The sequence below is a fragment of the Lynx canadensis genome, chromosome A1, assembly GCF_007474595.2.
Source record: "Lynx canadensis isolate LIC74 chromosome A1, mLynCan4.pri.v2, whole genome shotgun sequence".
Classification (NCBI taxonomy): domain Eukaryota; kingdom Metazoa; phylum Chordata; class Mammalia; order Carnivora; family Felidae; genus Lynx; species Lynx canadensis.
The window spans coordinates 114712771-114736928 of NC_044303.2; the positions used below are offsets into that span (position 1 = coordinate 114712771).

Sequence of the window (24158 nt, forward strand, 5' to 3'; positions counted from 1 at the left end):
CAAGGTTATCAGCAATCTTCATATCACTGTATCTTTGGACATATATCTTTCTGAACTTCATAGTAGCTTCCATGGAGTTGGCTACTGCCTTCTTCCTTGGCTTCAAGACACCTTCTAGTTTAGATTAGGGCTGGTACAGGCAATCCCTAAACTATAGAAACATGATGCTTCTACCTCTCTGTTGCTCCTTTTCAGTCCTCTTTGTTGGGCCTCTTCACTACCAAACCTCTAACAGATGTTGGACGAGGGTTAGGTCCTAGCCCTTTTATATCTCCTCACTTTGGCCTTATGTGATTTTTTTTTTCTATCTGTGAATTCAAATTTTCTGTTTTGAAAATAAGTATTGTTTATACTGATGACTCTCAAATATCTATTTCAAATCAAGACTTCTGCTCTTACTTCCAGATTTCCATATCCACATACTTCCTTGGCAGTTTCTGAGTACCTACTACGTGTCATAGCAGTGAATAAGGGAGTGGAAGAGACAAAGAAATATGTGCTTTTAAATTCTATAAGTAAAAAATAAGAAGAATAAAAAGATAGGGAATATATTTGGGTTGGAAAGCTTGTCAAGAAAGGCTTTTCTGATGGTTAACACATGTAGGGAAATGAGACTGAATTGAGGGAAAAAAATCCTGTGTTACCTATGGGAAGAATGTTCCAGGCTGAAACAACAATGCAAAGGCTCTGTAAGAATAGCAAGGCCAGTAATGGCCACATTTAGTATGGAGCATTTTTAGAAAGTTCAAAAACTAATTGAAGCAATACTATGAACCAACTAAACCTAACAGACATTACAGAACACTGTACCCAACAACTGAACATGCATTCTTCTCAAATACACATGAAATATTCTCCAGGACAGATCATGCACTAGGTCATAAGACAAGACTCAATAAATATTAAAAGACTGAAATCATACAAAGTATGTTTTCTGACCACAATGGATTAATCAGAAATGAGTAACGGAAAAAAAAATCTGGGAAATTCACAAATTAGGTGGAAATTAAACAACACACTCCAAAATAAACATTGGGTCAAAGAAGATCTCAAGAGAAATTAGAAAATACTTTTGGATGAATAAAAATGAAGACACAACATACCAAAATTTAGTTAGGGATACAGCTAAAGTAGTGCTTAGGTGAAACTTTACAGTTATAAAGGCCTGTAACAGAAAAAAAGGAATGATCTCAAGACAATGACCTAACCTTCCATCAAAAAGGAAACTAAATCCAAACCAAGCGGAAGCAAGGAAATAAAGATTAGAACAAAAACTTAATGAAGTAAAGAACAGAAAAGAGAAAACAACAGAACCGAAAGTTGATTTTTTGAAAAGATCAACAAAATTGATAAACTTTTACCTAGATTGACCAAGAAAAAAAAAGAGAAAAGACTCAAATTACTAAAATTAGGAATGAAAGAATGGACAGTACTAGCAATTATAATAAAAAAGATTATACAGGGATACTATGAACAACTACATACCAATGAATGAGAAAACTTAGATTAAATGGGCAAATTCCTAAAAAGACAAAAACTACTGAAACTAACTCAAGAAGGAATAGAAAATCTGACTAGACCTACAAAAAGTAAAAATTGAATTAGTAATTTTAAAACTTCCCACAAAGAAAAGCCCAGGTCCCGATGGCTTCACTGGTGAATTTGGCCTAACATTAAAAAAACAAAAAACAAAAAACTCCAATTCTACACACACTCTTCCAGAAAACTGAAAAAGAGTGAATTCTTTCCAAATGATGACATTACACTGATACCAATATTACAGACATTACAGGGAAAACAAAACAGTAAAGATCAGAATCTGTCATGAGCATGGACTCAAAAATTCTCGGTAAAATTTCAGTAAATCAAATCCAACAACATGTAAAAAGGATAATACATCATGACTAAGTAAGGATATCACCTGCATGAGAGGTTGTTTAACATTCTAAGATCAATGTAATTAACCATATTAATAAGTTAAAAAAAACTCCTAAGATCATCTCAATAGATGCAGAAAAAACATTTGACAGAATATTTTCTCTTCTTGCTAAAATCTCTCAGCAAACTAAGAATAGAAAGGAACTTCCTCAGCCTAATAAAGGGCATCTTAAGAAACCCATAACTAACAATACTCAACAGAGAAAAACTGGATGCTTTTCCCGTAAGACCAGGTACAAGGCAAAGTGTTCTCAACAATTTCTAAGATTGCAAAGGAATCCTGATACCAAAAAAATTGTGAAGTCTTCATCTAGGAGCAAGGGGGAAATGATAATACAGGAAGGAAAAAGAGCACATTACTGCAGAAACAGTCAAGAGGAGATGCTTCCATGTGACTCAGGTTTTTGCAAAATCTTTACAATGGCCTACAAGGCCCTATGTGACCTGTCCTTCTTACTACCTACACTCTGTCCCACTGCGCACCTGCTAACTTTGCTCCAGCCACACTGGCTTCTTGGTGTTCCACAGAGATGCCAAGCACATTCCCACTTCAAAACCATTGCACTTGCTTTTCCTTCTGCCTAGAAAAACTCATCCCTCCTGATACCTGTTTGTTTGGTACCCTCACCTGCTTCAGATGTCTGCTAAAACATCGCTCTCAGAGAGGTCTTTTCTAATCTATGAAACCTATCAAAAACATCAACTCCCACTCTACTCTAGTCCAATCCAGGTACTCCCTATTCTCTTTACCCTGAATTTTTACCACAGTCTTTAACCATCTGTCATATTATAAATGTATTTGTTTATTTATCTGTTTCCTCCTGACTAGAATGTAAACTCCATGAGAGCACAGACTTTGCTGAGTTGTTGTGTTCACTATTGTATCCCCAGTGTTACCAAATGAATGAATCAATCAATCAACAGGTGGAAGTGCAGAGGGGGAGGTAGCTTCAGATAGGGGGAGGAACGCTTCATGCAGGATGACAAGAGGGATGGTAAATTATATGGGTATGATTGCTTCTGTTTTCCCTTTGAAACGGAAACACTTCAAACTTGTTTTTTTAATGTTTATTTTTGAGAGAGAATGTGTGAGACAGCACACGGGTGTCGTGGGGGGGCATGCAAAGGGAGAGAAGGGGAGAGAGGATCTGAAGTGGGCTCTGTGCTGACAGTAAAGACCCCAACACAGGGCTTGAAATCACCAACCGTGAGATCATGACCTGAGCTGAAGTCAGACGCTTAAGTGACTGAGCCGCCCATGAGCCCCCAAAACACTTCAAATTTAACGTGTCTAAATCATCCTTGATCCTATCCTTCCTTCACAGCCTATATGCAACCCACCAAGTCCAGTCTACTCTGTATCCAAAATAGCTTTTGAATTTATCCATTTGTCTCTGTAGCCACCACCGTAGTCCAGGCTACCACCAACTTTCCCTGAAGCTACTGAAATAGCTTCCTGTCCTACTTGTACCTGCTTTCATTTCTTTTCCCACCTCCTACCAACTCTTAATCCTCTCTAATCCATTCTTCATCGAGCAACAGGGCAGTCTTCACAAAATAAACCACATCATATTATTCCTCTGCTTAATATCCCCCAATAGCTTGCCAATGCACTAAGAATAAAATCCACACACTTACCATAGCCCTAAGGCCCTGTATCGTCTGTCTCTTGCTTATCTGCTATCCCACTTCAGGCAAATGTCACCCTCTTTCACACTGGCTTCTCAATTCCTTGCACACACCAAGATCTATTCAACCTTGGGAACTTTGCACCTACAATATGCTCCTCATGGAATCCTCCTGTCTCTAGTCAGGTCATGTATGGTTCCTGCACAACTAGAGTGACCAACTCATTCAAATCTGTCTATGATTTTCCCATTTCTGGCACTGAAAGGCCCAGGTTGTAGGAGCCTCCTCAATGGCAGGCAAACTGGGACAGTTTATCAATATGTTCTCGACTAAATATCTCCTACTCAAGGAGGCCTTTCCTATTTATTCCCATTAAAAGGTTCCCTTCAATTAGTGTTTATTTCAGTCCCCATTTCGTTACCTTCTTTACACTTGAACAATTGCAATAATTAAATCATTTTGTCTGTTATGGCAGTCATTTGCAATTTGGCTAAAATTGGAGATTTGGTAAAATCTCAAATTAGATGGGAGGCAGTCCTGCATCCTGATAAGAAGGCCAAAGGGGGACAGGTATTCCTTTTTCCATTCTTTTATAGTCAACCGGATATTCCTGACTGCATTTTGAAACTTGAGGAATAACACAAAAAAAGCAAAGGGTTGGTTGAGACTTTTTTTTATGGTTGCAGCATCACAGTTGAGAATAGAGTGGGTGGCAGCAAATGTCCCTGAGCAAGAGTCTAGCATCAGGTGGGATTACATCATGGGGCAGGGGGTTCAGTAATGGTGACATTAAGTGTCCAGGCAGCTGGTGGTAATGTCCTGAGAACAATGACCCCATAGCAGCACGGTGGCCAGGCCTTACCTTGTTTTCCAGCCTTCCTAGCAATTCTGAGCTCCTCAATACCCTCCAGAAAAATCCCTTTTCTGCCTAAGGTAAGTAGTAATCAGTTTCTTTTAATTGCATCCAAGAATTCTAACTAGAACATGCATTACCCTGACAAACGTGTTTGTTGTTGTTGATATCCCTTTGACAAGAATACGAACTCCAAGAGACCATAAACCTAGTATGTATTGTTTATTATTGTATCACCAGTGACTAACATGGTATCTGACACTTAATAGGTACTCAATAAATATTTTTTATTTTTTTTTTTTTTTCAACGTTTATTTATTTTTGGGACAGAGAGAGAGACAGAGCATGAACGGGCGAGGGGCAGAGAGAGAGGGAGACACAGAATCGGAAACAGGCTCCAGGCCCTGAGCCATCAGCCCAGAGCCCGACGTGGGGCTCGAACTCACGGACCGCGAGATCGTGACCTGGCTGAAGTCGGACGCTCAACCGACTGCGCCACCCAGGCGCCCCAATAAATATTTTTTAAATGAATGAATCAAAAATCACTGAGGTTACACAAATCTCCTTATTCTATCAGGTATCTATTTCCATTTAGCATCAAGAATGTAAACCCCAAACAAACATCCCTATGCCTTTTTCTATTCTAAAACCTACTGCTATGCATATTCTTATATAGTGTGCCCTCAACTAAAAATGATGTTATATGAGTCACAATACATTAAAATGAGCACTTAAAGGGAATTATTATTTTTTAAAGACAAAATAAATATCTCACAGCCATATGCTACTCTTCCATGTAAATAAACATACTCTCCAGAGTATTTCCTAGGGTCCGTCTATTTTAAATCCATTCTTCCATACTGTCTATATTATACAATTCACAATGATGTTTCAAAGACAAGAAAAATTTCCGTTATGTTCATTGTACTTATTTCATAAAAGCAGATTAAACACATTAGATAAATTTTCAACAATAAAATTGAAAACAAAAAATTTTCTCTTTAATCAACATTAAATTTAATTCCCTAAGTTAATACTAGTTGAGATTTGACTATTTTAGCTACATTTTGCAAACATGAAGACTAATATATATTTCTAAGAGCACCACTAAATGTTCACTCTATATTGCTCTTTGTTTTTCTCCAGAAGGCCTAGGAAACTTTCCCCATGCTAACTATGCCTAAACTTGCTGTTTTTCCACAGATCTACCCTCCATTACCAGTTAGCCCTCAATAATGTTTGTTTCAGGAAGGTCAACATCAATTCTCTCAATACCCACCCTGTCTCCTTCAGATCATATCTTGGTTCTGCTGTTTTCCTACAAACCAATGACATTCGCTTGGAAGCTTTGTTAAAACAGACTGCTGGGCCCCACCCTTACAGTTTTTTGATTCAAAGTTTCTGGGATAGGGCCCCAAAATTTGCACTGCTAAGAAATTCCTACCTGACACTGATGCTACTGCTCCAGGGACCATATGTTTAGAAGATTCTAGATCTGCACTACCCATTATAATAACACTAGCCACACATGGTTGTCTGCATTAATTAAAACTCAACAAAATTATGGGGCACCTGGGTGGCTTGGTCGGTTAAGTGTCTGACTTCAGCTCAGGTCATGATCTCGCAGTTCGTGAGTTCGGGTCCCGCGTGGGGCTCTGTGATGAGAGCTCGGAGCCTAAGGCCTGCTTCGGATTCTGTGTCTTCCTCTCTCTCTGCCCCTAACCTACTCACATTCCGTCTCTGTCTCTCTCAAAAATAAACATTTAAAAAAAAAATTTTTTTAAAAACTCAACAAAATTAAAAATTCAGTGTCTCAGTTGCACTAGCCACATTTTAAGTGCTCAAAATGCACATAGGGCTACTGTATTGGACAGATAAAAAGCATTTCCATCATCTCAGGAAGTTTTACAGAACAGCAGTGTTCTAGATAATTGATTCACCATCCTCCTGAACACTTCAATTCATTCAAACTGTGACTATTCAACCTTACCAACCCTACTCAAAAAGCAAATGTCATTACTACATGTTCCTGGGACAACTTTCACCTTCCAGGTATCTTCATAAAAGACACCAAATACTGCTAGAAACACCAGCTCAGGAGTCAGGCAGATCTCACCTTAAATCCTGACACTGCCAATGACTAATTTTGTGACCTTGGGTAAGAGCCTTTATCCCATGGCCAGATGTTCTCCTCCTAAGATAAGACTAAAGAAAGAACAAAAGGGAGAGAAGAAAGAAAATAAAGGGGCATCACACTCATGTTTCAGGACTGACATGAAAATTAAATGCAATGACGGATATAAACTGTTCAACACACAGTGCCCAGTACACTCTAAGTAGTCAATAAATGGGACCTACTATTATTACCTGGCTCTCATTTTTCTTTTCCAATCTAGTCTCTGTTACACCAACAACACTAAAATCCCTATTTCTTCTCTCCTCAAACTCACAGTGTTCTGAAAACTGAAAACCCTTTGGACAGTGACTTCACAACTCCTCAATAGTTGCACCAAGCTTCTCCTGCACTCCACATTGGCCTCTTGACAAAGAGGGACCAAAAAAAAAAAAAAAAAAGACAAAACAAAAAGAAAAAGATCTGCAACTATCCTCTATTACTCTACTATCAAGAATTCAAACTTGGCGTGCTCTCAAACTGACTAAACTTTCCCCTAGTTCTCAAAGCTTTCTAAACTAGGCACTTCTTGCTCCTCAGCAACTTTCAACCACATTACTGTTTTTACTTTACTGAGTCTACTCAGTGAGACATTTGGCTCCTTATCCAGGTTTTGATTCATCATCTTCTACTTCTCTGCTACCTTCACCATCACCTAGACTAACTCAACCCCTTTTTCATCTGCCATTAGCACCCTAGAGCCCTCTCTTAATCATCTCTGGAGTTCCAAAGTCCCCAATGTTGCTTCTAGGCAACAGCACACTATGCCATGTAGGTCTATCATATAAAACAGCACAAATATCATTTTACTAGCCTTTTAATAATTCCCTTCTGTGGTTTCCGAAAGTTGATTATAACCTTCTCTAAATTCTTCATGACTGTCACGTAACACTCACCACTGAGTCATGAGATTACCGCAACTTTCACTTCACTTAGGACATCAAGGCTATTGAGCATCCCTTCTCCATCAATCTTTATAATTCCACATATTTTGGCCCTTACACTATAGTAATTAAGCACTCATACTACACTACAATAATTAAACATTAGTAATTGAGCAAGTATTGTTCTAACTGCTTTATGTACAATTAACTCATTTAATCATCACAACAACCCGATGAAATAGTTACCCAAACTTTTTCTTTTTTATAGATTAAGAAACTAAAGCATAGGGAAATCATATAACTGTACCCATATTGTTAAAGAATCAAGCTATGGAACCCAGAAAGTCTGGATCCAAAGTCTGTTACTTTCTAGACCAATATGTTCCACTAACTCCCACACTCTTGACTTTTCCCTATAATCCCAGATAATCTCAGATAATCTCAAAGTTGCTCTTCAATAGTGATCAGATAGGGTTAGCCTCAGCTATTACAGGTTGTTGTTATTTTTTTTTTTAAGAAGAATATATTCAGGTATAATTTGTGGAATAAAAAATATTTAAAATGATTTACTACAAAGCTACAGTAATCAAAACTATGGTACTGCTATAAAGATACACATATGGACCAATGGAATGGAATAGAGTCCAGAAATAAATCATCATGCATATGGTCGAATGATTTTTGACAAGGGAGCCAAGACCATTCAACAAGGAAAAGACAGTCTTTTCAACAAATGGTGCTGGGATAACTGAATATTCACATGCAAAAGAATGAAATTGGACCCTTACCTATCACTACACACAAAAATTAAATCAAAATGGACCAAGACCCAAATTTAAGAGCTATGGAGCACCTGGGTGTCTTAGTTGGTTAAGTTTCCAACTCTTGATTTCTTTTTTTTTTTTTAATTTTTTTTTTTTTAACGTTTATTTATTTTTCAGACAGGGAGAGACAGAGCATGAACAGGGGAGGGTCAGAGAGAGGGAGACACAGAATGTGAAGCAGGCTCCAGGCTCTGAGCTGTCAGCACAGAGCCTGACGCGGGGCTCGAACTCACGGACTGCGAGATCATGACCTGAGCCGAAGTCGGCCGCTTAACCGACTGAGCCACCCAGGCGCCCCTCCAACTCTTGATTTCAGCTCAGGTCAGGACCTCATGGTTCCTGGGTTTGAGCCCTACATCAGGCTCTGTGCTGACAGTATGGAAGCTGCTTAGGAGCAGAAAGCAATATACTGGCTCAGATATGGCCAATAAGCCACAGGCTTCAGGTATGCCTCCCACTGACATGAGGAGGATAAAAGACAAAAGGATATATTGTAAAATACCTGAAAAATCATGCTAGGTATGTTCCATCCATTACTATTATCCTGGAGCCATCATTTACACCAAGTTACATTGATGGTGAGGTACTCAAACTACTAACTGGAACCTTCTCACCCAGCAGTAATAAGAATCCCATAGTTACCTGATATCCTATCAGGTAGCCCTTAGAGTTTAGAGATCATGTCTTCTTGATTTCTACAGACCTACTACTTAGTAAGTGGCTGAAACCCAGTATATACACAACATTGTTAATTCAAGAATGAAGGAATATGGAAAATGCAAATATACTGGGGAGCATTTTACCTTGATCTCTTCTTGATCTTCCAGAGAAAACTCCATCAATTCATTTGAAATCTCCTCTGCCTGGTGTTCTTCTTGTTCTGAATTTTTATCCAATTTTTGAAGTGTAGTAATGGGACTGCCCAGATATTTCATTTCTCCTTCCACCAACTTTCCATTGTCCTGTCAATTATATTGACAATATTAAAAACTATTCAGAACCCTTATGTTATACTATATACAAAAATTAACTCAAAATAAAGCAAAGATTTGAAAGCTAGAATTGTAAAACTCTTACAAGAAAACAGTGGGAAATGTTCATGACATTGGATTTGGCAATGATGTTGTGAATATGACAGAAGCATAGGCAATAAAAGAAAAAATGGACAAATTGGACTTAACAAAGTTAAAAACTTTTGTGCATCAAAAATACCACCAAGAAAGTAAAAAGACAACCCACCAAATGGGAGAAAATATCGACAAATCATACATTTGATGAGGTATTAATATCCAGAATATATATATATAAACTCATATAGCTCAACACCAAAAAACCAAATAAAATGAAAAATGGTGTAGCTGCCATGGATAACAGTATGGCAGCTTCCCGCCAAATCGAATATAGAATTATCTTATAATCCACCAATTCCATTTCTGGGTATACACCCTCAAAAAATGACAGCAAGGATTTGAACAGATATTTCTACATCAATGTTCATAGCAGCATTATTTGCAGTAGTCAAAGGTGAAAACAACCTGGGCACCTGGGTGGCTCAATTGGTTAAGTGTCCAACTCTTGATTTTGGCTCACATCATGATCTCATGGTTTATGACTTTGAGCCCAACATCAGACTCTGTGCTGGCATCACAGAACCTACTTGGGATTCTCTGTCTCCCTATCTCTCTGCCCCTCCCCTGCTCTCTCTCTGAAAACAAACAAACAAGCAAACATTAAAAAATAAATAAATAAAGCTTTAAAAAAAAGAAGAAGACTACCCAGTAATTTACCAGGCTCCAAGTCTTCCTCTTCTCCAAGAAATCAAATATCCGAAACACGGTCAACTTAATCTACTTAGGATGTGCTGTGTTAAAAAGATTTTTCCCTAAGATTGAGATTAGACCCCAAATCCCTGGAATATCTTGAACCCACTGTCTATTAAGAGCAAGTGACTGGGGCGTCTGGGTGGCGCAGTCGGTTAAGCGTCCGACTTCAGCCAGGTCACGATCTCGCGGTCCGTGAGTTCGAGCCCCGCGTCGGGCTCTGGGCTGATGGCTCAGAGCCTGGAGCCTGTTTCCGATTCTGTGTCTCCCTCTCTCTCTGCCCCTCCCCCATTCATGCTCTGTCTCTCTCTGTCCCAAAAATAAATAAACGTTGAAAAAAAAACAAAAAAAAAAAAGCAAGTGAATGCCTGGGTAACTTAAGACTCCAGTATCTAAATGGACAAAGGCACAATCATTTACTAGCAAAATGTGCATAGCTAATATTCACATGAAATCACTACTAATTGTTTTTAACATAAAACATTTATCAATCTAACTGGCAGTTAAAAAAATAAACATTTATCAAAAGAGCTATTGATTATTCATGAATTATGTAAATTCATAACTTTTTTTGAAAGGAATCTGGAAATATGTATCACAAATCTTAAAAATATATCCTTTAGCCTGGTAGTTATAATTCTTGGTACCAATCCTAAAGAAAAAATTTTGAAGTGTAGGCAAAGATTTATGCTCAAGACCTTACATAATAACATTATTTATAAAAGCAAAATTGGGACCACTAAGTGTCCAAAAATAGGGAACTATGTAAATTGTGGTCCATTTGTTAGGGTAAAAGCATCCAACAAAGAATAATGTTTACTAGAAGTTTCAATATTAACTTTAAAAAACCAGGATATAGGGGCGCCTAGGTGGCTCAGTCGGTTAAGCATCCGACTTCACCTCAGGTCACGATCTCACGGTCCGTGAGTTCGAGCCCCGCGTCGGGCTCTGGGCTGATGGCTCAGAGCCTGGAGCATGCTTCCGATTCTGTGTCTCCCTCTCTCTCTCTCCCCCTCCCCCATTCATGCTCTGTCTCTCTCTGTCTCAAAAATAAATAAATGTTAAAAAAAAATATCTTAAAAAAGCAGGATATAAAGTTATATATATGGGGCACCTGTGTGGCTCAGTTAAGCACCTGACTCTTGATTTCAGCTCAGGTAATAATCTCACAGTTCGTCAGATAGAGCCCCGCATCACGTTCTGCACTGTCAGATAATCTTGGGGTTCTCTCTCTCCCTCTCTCTCTGCCCCTCCCCCAACTCTCTCAAAAATAAATAAACTTTAAAAAAAAGGAATCTCTTTAAAAAAATGTTATACATATGTAATTAATATGACTAAAATTATATACATAGTTAAAAGACTATAAAAAATGAGGTAAAATGTTAATAGTTTTTCTCTATGAGGTAACTATTTTCTTTTTTATATTCCCTATCATATATATATATATATATATATATATACATATATATTTTTTTAAGTTTATTTATTTATTTTGAGAGAGAGAGAGAACACAAGGCAAAGAGGAACAGAGAGAGAAGGACAGAGAGAGGATCCCAAGCAAGCTTTGTACTGTTAGCAGAGTCTGGTGCAGATCTTGAACTCACAAACCGTGAGATCATGACCTGAGCTGAAATCAAGAGTTGGACGCATAACTGACTGAGCCACCCAGGAACCCCTATATTTGCTATATTTTTAAACCATTTTCACAATGGGCACATAGTACTTTTAAAATTAGGGTGGGAGGAATCACATAAATAATAAAATAGAAAAAATTAACAAAAAACCTTCTTTAACACTTATTTATTTTTGAGAAGGGGGGGGAAGGGCAGAGAGAGGAGACAGAGGATCCAAAGCAGGCTCTGTGGTGACAGCAGAGAGCCCAATAAGGGGCTTGAACTCACCAACCACAAGATCATGACCTAAGCTGAAGTCAGATGCTTAACTGACTGAGCCACCCAGGGGACCCCAAAATAGAACAACTTTAAAGGCCTAAGAATTTTTTTTTATGTTTTTTTGCTTTGTTTTGTTTTGTTTTCATATTTGAGAGAGAGACAGACAAAGAGCAAGTAGGGGAGGGGCAGAAAGACAGAGACAGATTCCAAAGCAGGCTCCAGGCTCCGAGCTGTCAGCACAGAGCCAGACGCGGAGGTCCAACTCACAAACTGTGAAATCATGACCTAAGCGGAACTCGGAAGCTTAACCACTTAACCGACTGAACCACCCAGGCGCCCCCTAAAGGCCTAAGAATTTTCTAACAAATAAAAACGTCAGAGGATGTCTCTTACTTTTCCCAGAGTTACTTCTCCAACCACTTTTCTCACCTAAGCCAGCTTAGAAAAATTGAAAGGGTTGTAATGCAGATCTGCCATCCTATAATCCACAACACCTCAGCAGACCCTTGATGAGGATGTTCAGTGACTCACCAGTAGAGAAAGGGGAGACATGTAAGGCTCCCCTGGTGTCTTTTGAAACTTCAGGCTCCTGGATGCCCACCACTCGGAGGACTTCAAAGTGTTATTCTTCTGCATAAGAAAAATTACATTGGCTGGAGGAAGACAAGTGTCAGCAAGCCCTGCCAAAAACATTTCATCAGGTGAAGCCATGAATAACCCTCACAAAACACATTAAGTATAATCAAGGTTGATCCTATATCCTGACAATACAAATTATGGTTTGGATTTGATGTATGATATGTAGATTTGCTTTGGAGGATACTGATTTTATGGTCACAGGCCAAAGGAAGGGAGGAAAAGGGGAGCCTGAGTAGGGAGGGAATGGTGAGATTTCCAAAAAGTGATTACAAGGACAGTGTCAAATCAAGAATAAGCTGATTAAAACAGCCAAAAGCATGGGTATAACTTAGTCAATGTGAGAAAAGAAGAACAGCAGCTACCTTTTATAGATACTGACCTGGGGGAAAGGATGACAGGCAGGGGAAAGAAAAAGATGGCTAGAAAACACAATTCAGGGCACCTGGGTGGCTCATATAGTTAAGGGTCCAACTCTTGATTTTGGCTGGGGTCATGATCTCCTTCCTGGTCATGGGATCGAGCCTTATATCTGGCTTGGTGCAGAGGCTGGACTCTGCTTGGGATTCTCTCTCTCTCCCTCTCTGCTCCTCTCCTACTTGTGCTCTTTCGCACATGCGCTGTCTCTCAAAATAAATAAATACACATAAAAAAAAAAAAAAAGAAAAGAGAAATCGTTGAAGGGATCGTTAGAGAACGATCTTGGTGATTAGGTGGCTCTGTCGAGCCCAGTTTCGACTTAGAACTGACTGAAGGCCGGAGGCTCAGACAAAAAGGCCCATGGCTTTCTCAGAACATGGGCTAAGAAGCTTGACTAAGGGAGAAATAAGAAGAAATTAAGTAAACCCATACATGAAGCCATGCACAGAGTATGTGAACAACTTATATACATTATCTGTTTAAAAAAATAGCCCTAAATTCCCAAACTACACTAATAGAGATTTTTGCCCTTAAACCAATCAACTGAACATGAGGAATAATGATGATCTGCTCTGGAAGACATGGAGCTAGGTGTCTGTTCTAGGGTCAAATCTTAAAGATAAAAAACAAACCATAAATAATTTTTTGCCTTATAGTGAAGCAATTTGATTGTCTGCATACTGAGGGATAACAGTTCTGGGTCTCATAATGATACTGATGAGTTGCTCCCCTCACAAGGAGAAAAGTACTAATGTATCTGGGTTTCCATTTAACACTTACATTTTCTTTATTTGTGGGTGAGCTACATACTGCATCTTTCTTCCTGTTGCCACAGTCCAAAACATTTGGAGTGCTACAAAGCAGCTGTGCCTACAAGAGAACATTTTCTGAGAACATCCAGCATCCTTGAGCCATAGGTGAGGTGGAAAGCCTCTGCCTACCACCTGAGAAACAAACCCAAACCCAAGAAATAGATGTTACTCACTGGGCTGCATTTTGTAAAGTGCTGGTGATGATTCCTGAAGATCAAAAAAAGTGCCAGTCAGTAAACCCCAAATACTGTTTAGTTATTCCTCAATGGCTTGTGGCATCCCAACTTTTCCTTTTTTCCACTCTAGGAGCCCTGTATCTAGTTGATATGTCTCCATACAATATGTAAAGTGCTCTCTGTGGCAAATATGAAGATGTTAAGTGACATCCTGGGGATAAGGCCCTCATAACCATATATATAGATATCCATTAAAGATGATGAGCTTGTCCTACATCTTATGTAGACCAAATTTACTAATTTTCCAGCATTGACTATTGGGAGCTAATACTTATTTTTTATGAATTATTATCCCTACTGCCAAGATTTTATCCAGTTTGCATGAGTTAGGATTTTTAAAGCAAGTCAAATAAACTATAAGCAATCTAAAGTGAAATTTTCACATGTATTATTAAAAACAGTGGAAGGGCAGGGCGCCTGGGTGGCTCAGTCAATTAAGTATCTGACTTTGGCTCAGGTCATGATCTCTTGGTTCATGAGTTCAAGGCCCACATCAGGCTCTGTGCTGACAGCTTAGAGCCTGGAACCTGCTTTGGATTCTGTGTCTCCCTCTCTCTCTCTGTCCCTCCCCTGTTCACACTCTGTCTTTCTCTGTCTTGCAAGAATAAATAAAATGTTAAAAATTAAAAAAAAAAAAAACAAAACAAAAACAGTGGAAGGGCGGTTGGTGGGCTCAGTCAGTTAAACGGTTAAACAACTGATTCTTGATCTCAGCTCAGGTCATGATCCCTTGGTTGGTGGGATCGAACCCCGTGTCAGGCTCTGCCCTGACAGTGTGGAGCCTGCTTGTGATGCTCTCTCTTCTTCTCTTTCTGCTCCTCCCCACTCTTACTCTCTCTCTCCCTCAAAAATAAACATTAAAAAAACTGTTAAAAAAAATAAAGTCTTAATAAATTAATTAATTCAAAACTAATTAATTACATTAATTATTTAAATCAATAATTAATTAAAACTAATAGGTTTAATTAATTAATTAAAAACAGTCATGGAATGCTCTCACCAGTGTCCTAAAGTAGCTCCTAATTCACCTAAACATAGAAGGATAAAGTTCTAAAAAGATTAAAAGAGTCAAATGGAAACCTTACAATAAGTTTAAGAAGTTAATGAGTTGAATTGAAATAACTTCATTCCTGGAGCATTCCCTGATTGAATATTTTAAGATGTCCAACAAAGAGTCCCCATGAATAACAATACTAAACATTATAAAATAGTTCATACGTGCTAAATTCCATCCTTACAAGAGCAGTTATGAAAAGTATTATTATTATGTCTATTGTTATTTATTACAAATGAATTGAGGTCCAGTGAAGTTAAGAAAATCTTCAGAATCACAGTTGGTGAAATAGTAAGCCACTGGAATCCAGATGCTCTAACACTGCACTATTCACATGCAGGAAACAGCTTAGGCCTAAACGCAATATACCCTTTCCTTCATTTTTAAAGATAATACGGGTTGTATGGAATGGTTAAAATGAACTATTTAGATCTGAGCAACTTAAAAAATCTTTCCAGTGAGGGACTGAGGCTTTCAAGCCAACTTATACCCAAAGTAAAAGGTTCTACATACTGCAGAGATTGCACAGGATAAAATTCCTGTGCCAGAGCTGAAAAGGCTTCAGCATGGGGTTCATTTAGCAAAAGAACTTACATCCCAGCTAAATGTATGTCCTGAGGTCCTTTAGATTCCAAGTGGCCTGCAATCAAATGTGAAGAGTTAATCTTGTCCACACATCCTGCCTTTCCTTCTCATTTTTTTCATTGCCAGTAAGCCACATTAATTTCAAAAGCTGATGTTTTGAATGCATGGGCTCCTGATAGGTACCAATTTTATGGTACAAGGTACAAGCTCATGAAAACTTAAGAATTTATATATGTTACTTAAGAATTTATGCAGGAAATACTGCAGGACAATAACCAACAGAGATTTTTTTCATGGGTAGGAAATAATGCTGATTACTCAGGAAATAGACCACTTATTCTGAAAATAGAACAAATACTAAAATGGCCGACTAGTGGGGTGCCTTGGTGGCTCAGTCAGTTAAGTGTCCAACTCTTGACTTAGGCCCAGGTCATGATCTCATGGTTTTTTAGTTTGAGCCTGAATCAGGCTCTGCGCTGACAGCGTGGAGCCTGCTTGGGATTCTCTGTCTCCTTATCTCTCTGCCCCTCTCCTGCTTGCTCTCTATCTGTCTCAAAATAAATAAAAATAAACTTAAAAAAAAAAAGATCGACTAGTGGGGCACCTGCATGGCTCAGTCAGTTAAGGGTTGGACTTTGGCTCAGCTCATGATCTCACAGTTTGTGGGTTTGAGTCCCACATCAGGCTCTCTTCTGTCAGCACAGAGCCTTCTTTGGATCCTCTGTCTCACTCTCTCTCTCTGCCCTTCCCCAGCTGGTGAGTGCTCATTCTCTCTCCCTCTCAAAAACAAACAAACATTAAAAAAAATTATTGACTAGTAAAACATACTCCTTTTGGGCTCAGGCCCTACAAAACCACAAGAATTAGTTAACAAAGTATTTCTTTATGTTTCTTTGCCTTTGCTGAGATTATACTAGAGCATAAAACTTCCCATTTTAACTACTACTTTCATTCCCATCATCAATCAGTTAACAAAATATTCCTTCTTGTCTAAATTTTTCAAACGCAAAATGACTCCTATTTATGTTATTACATTTCTCTTCTTGGCTTATCATTCTCAAAAATCCCCTAGGTACCCACAGAATTTCAACTTCAAGGATCTTTACCTCCGTTAAAAAAAATTTTTTTTAATGTTTATTTATATTTGAGAGAGAGAGAGAGAGAGAGGGTCAGAGTGTGAGCAAGGTAGGGGCAGACAGAGAGGGAGACAAAGAATCTAAAGCAGGATCCAGGCTCTGAGCTGCCAGCACAGAGCCCGATGTGGGGTTCGAACTCAAGAACCATGAGATCATGACCTGAACCGAAGTTGGATGGGCTTAACCGACTGAGCTACCCAGGCGCCCCTCTACCTAATTTTACCACCTTCCATCTCTATCTGACTACCCTGTTTTCTCCCTTAGAAGTTATTCTTTTCCTTGAGGCCTTTACCTCCCTTCTCCTTACCTGTTTCATCAAGGTCTGCAGAAGTGGTAAGCTGACTGGCAGACATCTCCCCACCACTGCTAAGATTGGAAAGATCAAGGCAACATTTTGGGGTTCCTCTGTTGAGACATAATAGTACAGCAAGATTCCCATTAAGTTGTAATAACCTTGAAAGGCAAAGATCACATTATCCTCTTCATCTGAAACACCCCTCAGGAACCTTTTCTCTACTCCAATAATTTGCATCTCATTTCCTCCTCACCAACATATTGAGACAAGTAATTTTTTTTCAAATTGAGGACCAAACATTATTGGCTGAGGTGGGTCTTGACCCCACATCTTTTGCCCTACGCACTGTGGGTACATAGATTTAGTTTCTCCCTGGAGTCTCTAGTACTTCTCAGGTCTATAAGTCTCCAACTAGCCGAGGCATCAGAGCATGGCGTGACCAGAATTTAAAGTACAATAATAATAACACTAATATTAATACAAATAAAAATACCAACTCCTATAACACAATAGAGTTTTCAAAGACTTTTCCCAGACATCACATCATTTAATTCTCATAAGATCCTAGTAAGATAGGAAGAGATTATTATTTGTATGTCACAGAAAAGAAGCCTGAGGGTCAAGAGTCACACTGTTACTGAAGGGCAGGGTTTAAAACTTAAACCCTGATCTTTGAGCCACAATAATTTTTTAAAAATGTTTTTTTAATATTTACTCATTTTTGAGAAAGAGAGAGAGGGGCAGAGAGAGAGGGAGACACAGAATGAGAAGCAGGCTCCAGGCTCTGAGCTGTCAGCACCCACAAACCTTGAGATCATGACCTGAGTCAAAGTCAGACACTTAACTGACTGAGCCACCCAAGTGCCTCCTCCCCACTTTTTTTTTTAATGTTTATTTATTTTTGAGAGAGAGAGAGAGAGTGTGGGGGAGGGATATGGAGAGAGGGAGACACAGAATCTGAAGCAGGAGCCAAGATAATTTTTTAAAAACCCCAAGGCTGTGCCTGGGTGGCTCAGATGGTTAAGCCCCCAACTCTCACTTCATGATCTCACGGTTTGTGAGTTCCAGCCCTGCATGGGGCTCTGCACTGACATCACAGAGCCTGTTTGGGATTTTCTCTCTCTGCTCCTCCCCTGCTCATACTCTCTCTTTCTATCAAAATAAATAAACTTTTACGATAAATAAACAAACAAACAAATAAATAAATTGGGGCACCTGGGTGGCTCAGTCAGTTGAGCAACTAGCTTCAGCTCAGGTCATGATCTCAAAGCTGGTGAGTTCGAGCCCCACATCAGGCTTGCCGCTATCAGCTTGTGCCGGCTTCAGATCCTCTGTCCCCCTCTCTCTCTGCCCTTCTCCCAGTTGCTCACTCTCTCTCAAATATAAATAAACTTTAAAAAAAATAAATAAATAAAAATCCCAAGGCTATTTGGAAAAGCAAAGGAGATAAGATGTAAAAGGTGGATTTACCCAGACAAAACACTTAGGTTTGCAGAATCGCCAAAGAGTTTGTTCACTGGAGTTCTAGGGAGATCTGGACAGGTGGTAAAGGAAGTGTCTCTCTCCAAGAGCAGGTTTAATATCTTCCTCTGAATGGACCTAAAACTGGGTCCTGAGCCAGGATGTACATCCTCTTCTGCAGATGAAATCAATTCTGCAGACATGGCCTCCTGAGAAAAAAAAAAAATAACACCTACCTAAGAGGTGAACATCATCTACATAGGTCCCTCACAGGCTGTCCAGTTTTCACAACCTCCTCCACCCTTCCCAGCAGCAGCCCAGTGGCTCAGTACTGGAGAAAGGACATCCCTAGGATCACAACTAGGCATGAAAGTTGAATCCCACTTGCCCCAAGCACCTTGACCTTTTTCTTGGAGCCGAACTTATCTAGAGGCAAACGCGGGTTTGTTTGTTTTTTTTTTTAAAGTAAGCTGTACACCTAAAGTGGGGCATGAACTCGCGAGAACAGTTCCACATTCCATTGACTAAGCCAGCCAGGCAACCCAAAACCAGGACTTCATTAAAAAAGGAATGAGGGGCGCCTGCATGCCTCAGTCCGTTAAGCTTGGGGCTCTTGATTTCAGCTCAGGCCATGATCTCATGATCTCACGGGGGTGAGATCGAGCCCCTCCAGGGCTCTGCCCTGGGCCTGGATCCTGCTTATGATTCTCCATCTCCCTCTGCCCTTCCCCCTTCCCCGCCCTCCCCCCCCCCCCCCCCGCTGACTCACCAGTTCTCGAAGGAAAAAAGGGAGAAAGGGATGAAAGAGAGAGACAGAGAGAGAGGAAAAAAGAAAGAAAAAAAAAGGAAGAGAAAAGAAAAAAGAAAAGAAAAGAAGAGAAGAGAAGAGAAGAGAAGAGAAGAGAAGAGAAAAAAGAAAAGAAAAAAGAAAAGGCTTTCACTTATTCGGGGGCCACACAGCTAGTGACTACTGACAGGAAAGAATTCGGGTCTCCTAACTCACGATAATGCTTATTAAATCCCCTGAAGTTCTGTTTGTAGAGCCCCCACTGGACACTGGGGGACGCTGAGGTTTCCGTGATACCGGTGGAGAGGGTTCCCGGCTTACCTCAGATTGGAGCCAGAGATTCACCTTCAGGAAAAACAAAGGTGGGGAGTCAGTCACAAGCGAAGACTTGAGCAGAATTAAAGGAAATCTGACGAAAGGAGTCAATTAACCAGACTACGATTCCACTTCTAGACTGGATAGGCCGAGAGGATCGAAGTTACAGCCACAGTGCAAGAATATCAACAGTCACAGGGCCTGGCTATTCAAACCTTCCGCCTCCCCAGTAAACCTATCCCATTCACTTCAAGACTGCGTCAGCCAATCTGCGCCCGCGCGCGCCCAGACTCCTTTGGCCAATCGTTTGGCTCTACATCACTAGGCGTGACCTTGCTTTGGAAGGAACACAATTTGCCCCGCCCCTCAGCCAGAGCAGGATGCCGATTGGTCAGGGTTCAGTAAACCGCTAAGTAAGCCCCGCCCCCCGGGTGCCTGGCACACCATTGGCTCTCCCTCTGGCCAATCTCCACACCCTTCCTGAGCACTCTATTCCCTTAGCCCTTCCAACCCCGGGAGATTTAAACTGGACTTCGGTAGCGAGTACTGCTCTTTAAGATAATACCTGGAGAGAGTTGTTTGGGTGACAGGGTGTTTTAAACTTTTCTTTCCCCTTGCTTCTTTCTTGTGTCGTTACTTGGGCCTTTTCATCTTCGTTTTTCTTGCCTTCCGTTGGAGATGGAGCATTTGCCACCGGTATGGCAGATGTTGAGGCGAGACAGGTGTGTGTATTTATGCTGCATTTACTTATTGACCCCTTCCAATAGCTTTCATTGTTTCCAGTTCCTTTTAGAGCTCAGCATCTCTGAGACTCTAGGTTATGCAGGATAAAGGAAATTCCTTTTCAGGGAAAACAGGGGAATTAAATCATCTCTTGGTATAATCCTTATCACAGTCCAAAGGATCCCAAGCTTTGGCCGTTTATGGAAATTTGAACATTGATAGGTGATACTAAGAATTTATTCTTAATGTTGGGGATTTGAATAATCCTGCGGGAGTGGTGGTGGGTATAGATGGTGGGTGGTGGGCATAGACGAAACAAGATTTGCCATGAGTATTAAGCAATGGGTAACTGGGGGTACATTATATCACTACTGTCAAAGTTTAATCATCTGGGGATCTTGTTAAAATGCAGGTTCTGATTCAGTAGGTCTGGGTTGGGGTCCAAGATTCTGCATTTCTAACAAGCTCCCAGCTGATGCTGATGCAGCTGGTCCTGAGACCATACTTTGAGTAGCAAAACATTATGGCATGCTCTTCTCTATTTTTGAAATTTTCTACACACACAAAAAGATGTTCAAAATAACTTGGAAGCTCTTTGAATGCAAGCTCCTTAAAATGATGAATCAATAAGTAGAGAGTGGGGCCTAGGAATTATCAAGGCACTACTCATGCTGATGGTTTGCAAATCACATTCTGAGAAACAAATAAGCAATGCAACAGTTCAGCCACAAACACAACCTTTATCCGGTGTCCACATCTTGGTGGTGGTAGTTGCTAAGAAGTACAGCATAGTCAGCTGGGTTTTATCCTAATACCCTTTTCATATGGAGAATCTGCTTCCCCAGAAAGGAGGTATGTGAAGAGTCTTTGTTCTCTGGGATTGAGATGGTGAGTGTGGGAGTCAGCACAGAGCCCTGCCATGCTTGGTGAGTTTGAAAAACAGACTAGGGGTTAAGGGAGTGTGTGTGGGATGAGTTGGTTTTTACTTTGAAAACCATAATCACACTTCATGGGACCATTGTATACTTCCCCTGCAGGTGGGAGGTAGAGACAGATGAAGTTGTTCTACAGCGGCGGCAAAAACAGATAGATTATGGCAAGCGCACACCTGGTTACCAGTGTTTCCTGCAGCAGGTCCCCAAGTGAGTGCAGTTGTGCGGGGTCACAACAAGCATGTCAGCTAAGTGGCTTTGGTTCAATGTAGGGTGATGGAAAGATATTAGAATATGAATGCTCTCACAAAGTCTCATCATTACTAAAACTAAGTCTCCTGAAATGTAGCCCCTAAATAAATTTTCAAGACTTTTTTTTCAAATGGAACAAGTCCTACTTGGCCCATGAGACTTTCAAAAGCTCAATCCATGTTTGCTAATGAAGTTTTTCTTTCCAACCATTTTTACTTCATACCGCCAGCTGACTTCACTAATTACAACATACTTGCCTAATTACATGTAAGTTTCCATGCATACGGGCAAACTAAATGTATAAAGAGGTAGTATGTATTTTAAAGGGATGTCAGATACTGTCTTTTATATCTATCTTGACTTCTGAGGGAGTTGGAATATCTAAATTACCCTTGCCAGAAGAATATTAGGAATTTAGGAAGTTTGGTGCTTAATCCCAACTGAAGATTTATTTTTTCTATTGAATTGCGGGCATTGATCCTACCTGACTCTTAAGAAATCCTAATGAGTCTCCTGATTCACTGTGATAAACTGACCTGTGCCCCTTCCCCCTGACCCGAGTCTGACACATATCTGTCATTGCCAGGGCAAAGCGACAGCCAGGACTTCACCCTCAAACACCAAATAAGAACAGGAGGTACAGCCGTCGCTCGTGGGATGCCCAAATCAGGCAGTGGAGAAGAGCTCTACATTCTTGGGACCCCCCCAGCCAGCTTCTGCAGGGCAGGGGGGCTGAGGGGTGAGTGCATTATTCTTGGTTTCTTGTTTGAGTGGTGGACTGAGCCCCACCTCTCCTTACTTTGCAGGGGTTTAGCTTTTAATGGCTGAAAAGGGAGAGTCTGAATGAGGTGCATGTTCCTCTGACTCTGCTGCATTCCTAGGCAGGGGATGGACCATCTCTTAGAGTCAATGGGTTCCACCCCTTTGGATGACCTTTTGGATGACTGGTTCCAGGCCCTGGAACCCTCAACGAATCTGGATGGAGACCAGAAGGGAGCCCAGGTAGTCTTCTATCCACCTATCTTCTACCTGTCTTCTAAATCCCACTGGTGCACTGTTAGAGATGGAGTCTGGCCTATGAGGTGACAATTAGCATGGGGTTCAAGGTAGTAGTCCAAGAATGAAAGAAGGAAAATGGGGCAGCAAGAAAAAATAGGACATGAATAAAAAACTCTGAGAACTAAAGGTGGCATAAAGAGATTTAATTATAGTTAGTAATGGCAGGGAAGTTGGGCTGCACTGGGGGCTATCTTATACTTGATGAAAGGGGTATAATCTTCCTTGGAATTGAGGCCTGAAACCTGACGTGGAGGATTTGGGTGTTTGTTTTTTTCAAGTGTCTCATTTTATAAATGTTTTGCATATGAGCCAATGCTAACTTCTTATTCTCAATCATTGAACTTTATTAAAGCATTGTTAATAATAAAAGGATAATAAATAACAAAATTATAAAAGGATAATAAATAATAAAAAAAGGAGGATCATCAAGTGGTGAAGACCAAGGACTTTAAAGCATCAAGGACTGCTCTGTAATATTACCTTTGCCTACCAGATGGGCAGTCACTTAATCTCTCCAACCATTTCATCTGTCAAATAGAGACATTTGCTCATTTCATGATTCTAAGCAAAAATGAGAATACTTTTTTAAAGTATGTAGCACGGTGTCTGGTACATAATAAGTGCTCCACAACAGTAATTACTGGAAACCATGTCTCCTATACTTCATGGCCTTGTTCCCTCTTTTGCCAAGGGGAAATGTGCAGGGCAAGGGAATATGCAGTGCATCTATCTTCCCTCCACCCCTATTTTCTTGATAAATCTCACTTTCTCTTCACTCTTCTTTTTCAGTTTGCAGACTTGGTGGCTCCTGCCTACTCCCTTCCCTGGCTCTGTGAGGAAGATCCCCACCACTGGTGCTACTTTGTAGCTGATCAGTTACATATCTGTCCTAGACTTGAGTGGGGCACAAAATATTTAGAGAAAACAGACGTCTTTCAAGGGACTTGCTGCTAAGTTGTAATAGTGTAATAGTTGTAATAGTGAAGATTATTTGCATTACTGCTACTTCCCAATCGATTAAAAAAGAAATCTAAAACTGCTGTACAAAAAGATGGCAACACGAAGGCATTGTTTAAAGCCTCTTTTTCTTTTTGCCTTTCTTTCTAAACCTTTTTTGATAGCTGAGCCTCGAATTTACATGAAAGTCAGGAACCATTTAGCTGTTCCTCACCCTCTTCCCTACTAATGTCTACATGCAGTCTTTTCGAAAAAAGACTTAAACTTTGGCTGAGGTGGGAGATGGTGGTAGTGGTGGAGATTTAATAAAGGGTGGTATCCTGTTCCTAAAGAGGAAATATACGGACATGAACATCTTTTCTCCAGCTGCCTGTTTCCTCCCTCCCTGTCTTAAGTGGTCCAGCTGTAACCACCATACTCCTCCTTCCCTCCCCCCCCAACCCACCCCCGCAAGCAACTGAACCGCCTATGATGTCATAATCACA

At 40.2% G+C, this 24158-nt stretch overlaps 2 protein-coding genes across 2 annotated transcripts in view; one reads left to right on the forward strand and one right to left on the reverse strand.

Annotated features, from left to right (window-relative positions):
- The window catches only part of CDC25C (cell division cycle 25C), a 34281-nt gene extending 14376 nt beyond the window's left edge, over nucleotides 1-19905 (reverse strand). The window contains exons 1-8 of the mRNA XM_032592938.1: nucleotides 19757-19905; nucleotides 18658-18857; nucleotides 17200-17297; nucleotides 15766-15811; nucleotides 14055-14088; nucleotides 13850-13939; nucleotides 12545-12643; nucleotides 9105-9263 (exon numbers count right to left, since the gene is read on the reverse strand). Of these exons, the coding sequence (XP_032448829.1) occupies nucleotides 9105-9263; nucleotides 12545-12643; nucleotides 13850-13939; nucleotides 14055-14088; nucleotides 15766-15811; nucleotides 17200-17297; nucleotides 18658-18851 (720 nt within the window). The 5' untranslated portion in view covers nucleotides 18852-18857; nucleotides 19757-19905. The remainder of the gene's footprint in view (nucleotides 1-9104; nucleotides 9264-12544; nucleotides 12644-13849; nucleotides 13940-14054; nucleotides 14089-15765; nucleotides 15812-17199; nucleotides 17298-18657; nucleotides 18858-19756) is intronic.
- A 415-nt stretch (nucleotides 19906-20320) lies between these two features.
- On the forward strand, nucleotides 20321-23710 carry LOC115516411 (oocyte-specific histone RNA stem-loop-binding protein 2-like). Its single transcript, XM_030319036.2, is given in 7 exon segments — nucleotides 20321-20472; nucleotides 21304-21399; nucleotides 21511-21615; nucleotides 22244-22396; nucleotides 22539-22659; nucleotides 23506-23588; nucleotides 23590-23710. Coding segments are annotated over 7 exon segments (648 nt in total). The 5' UTR covers nucleotides 20321-20428; the 3' UTR covers nucleotides 23636-23710.
- Nucleotides 23711-24158: the final 448 nt, after the last annotated feature.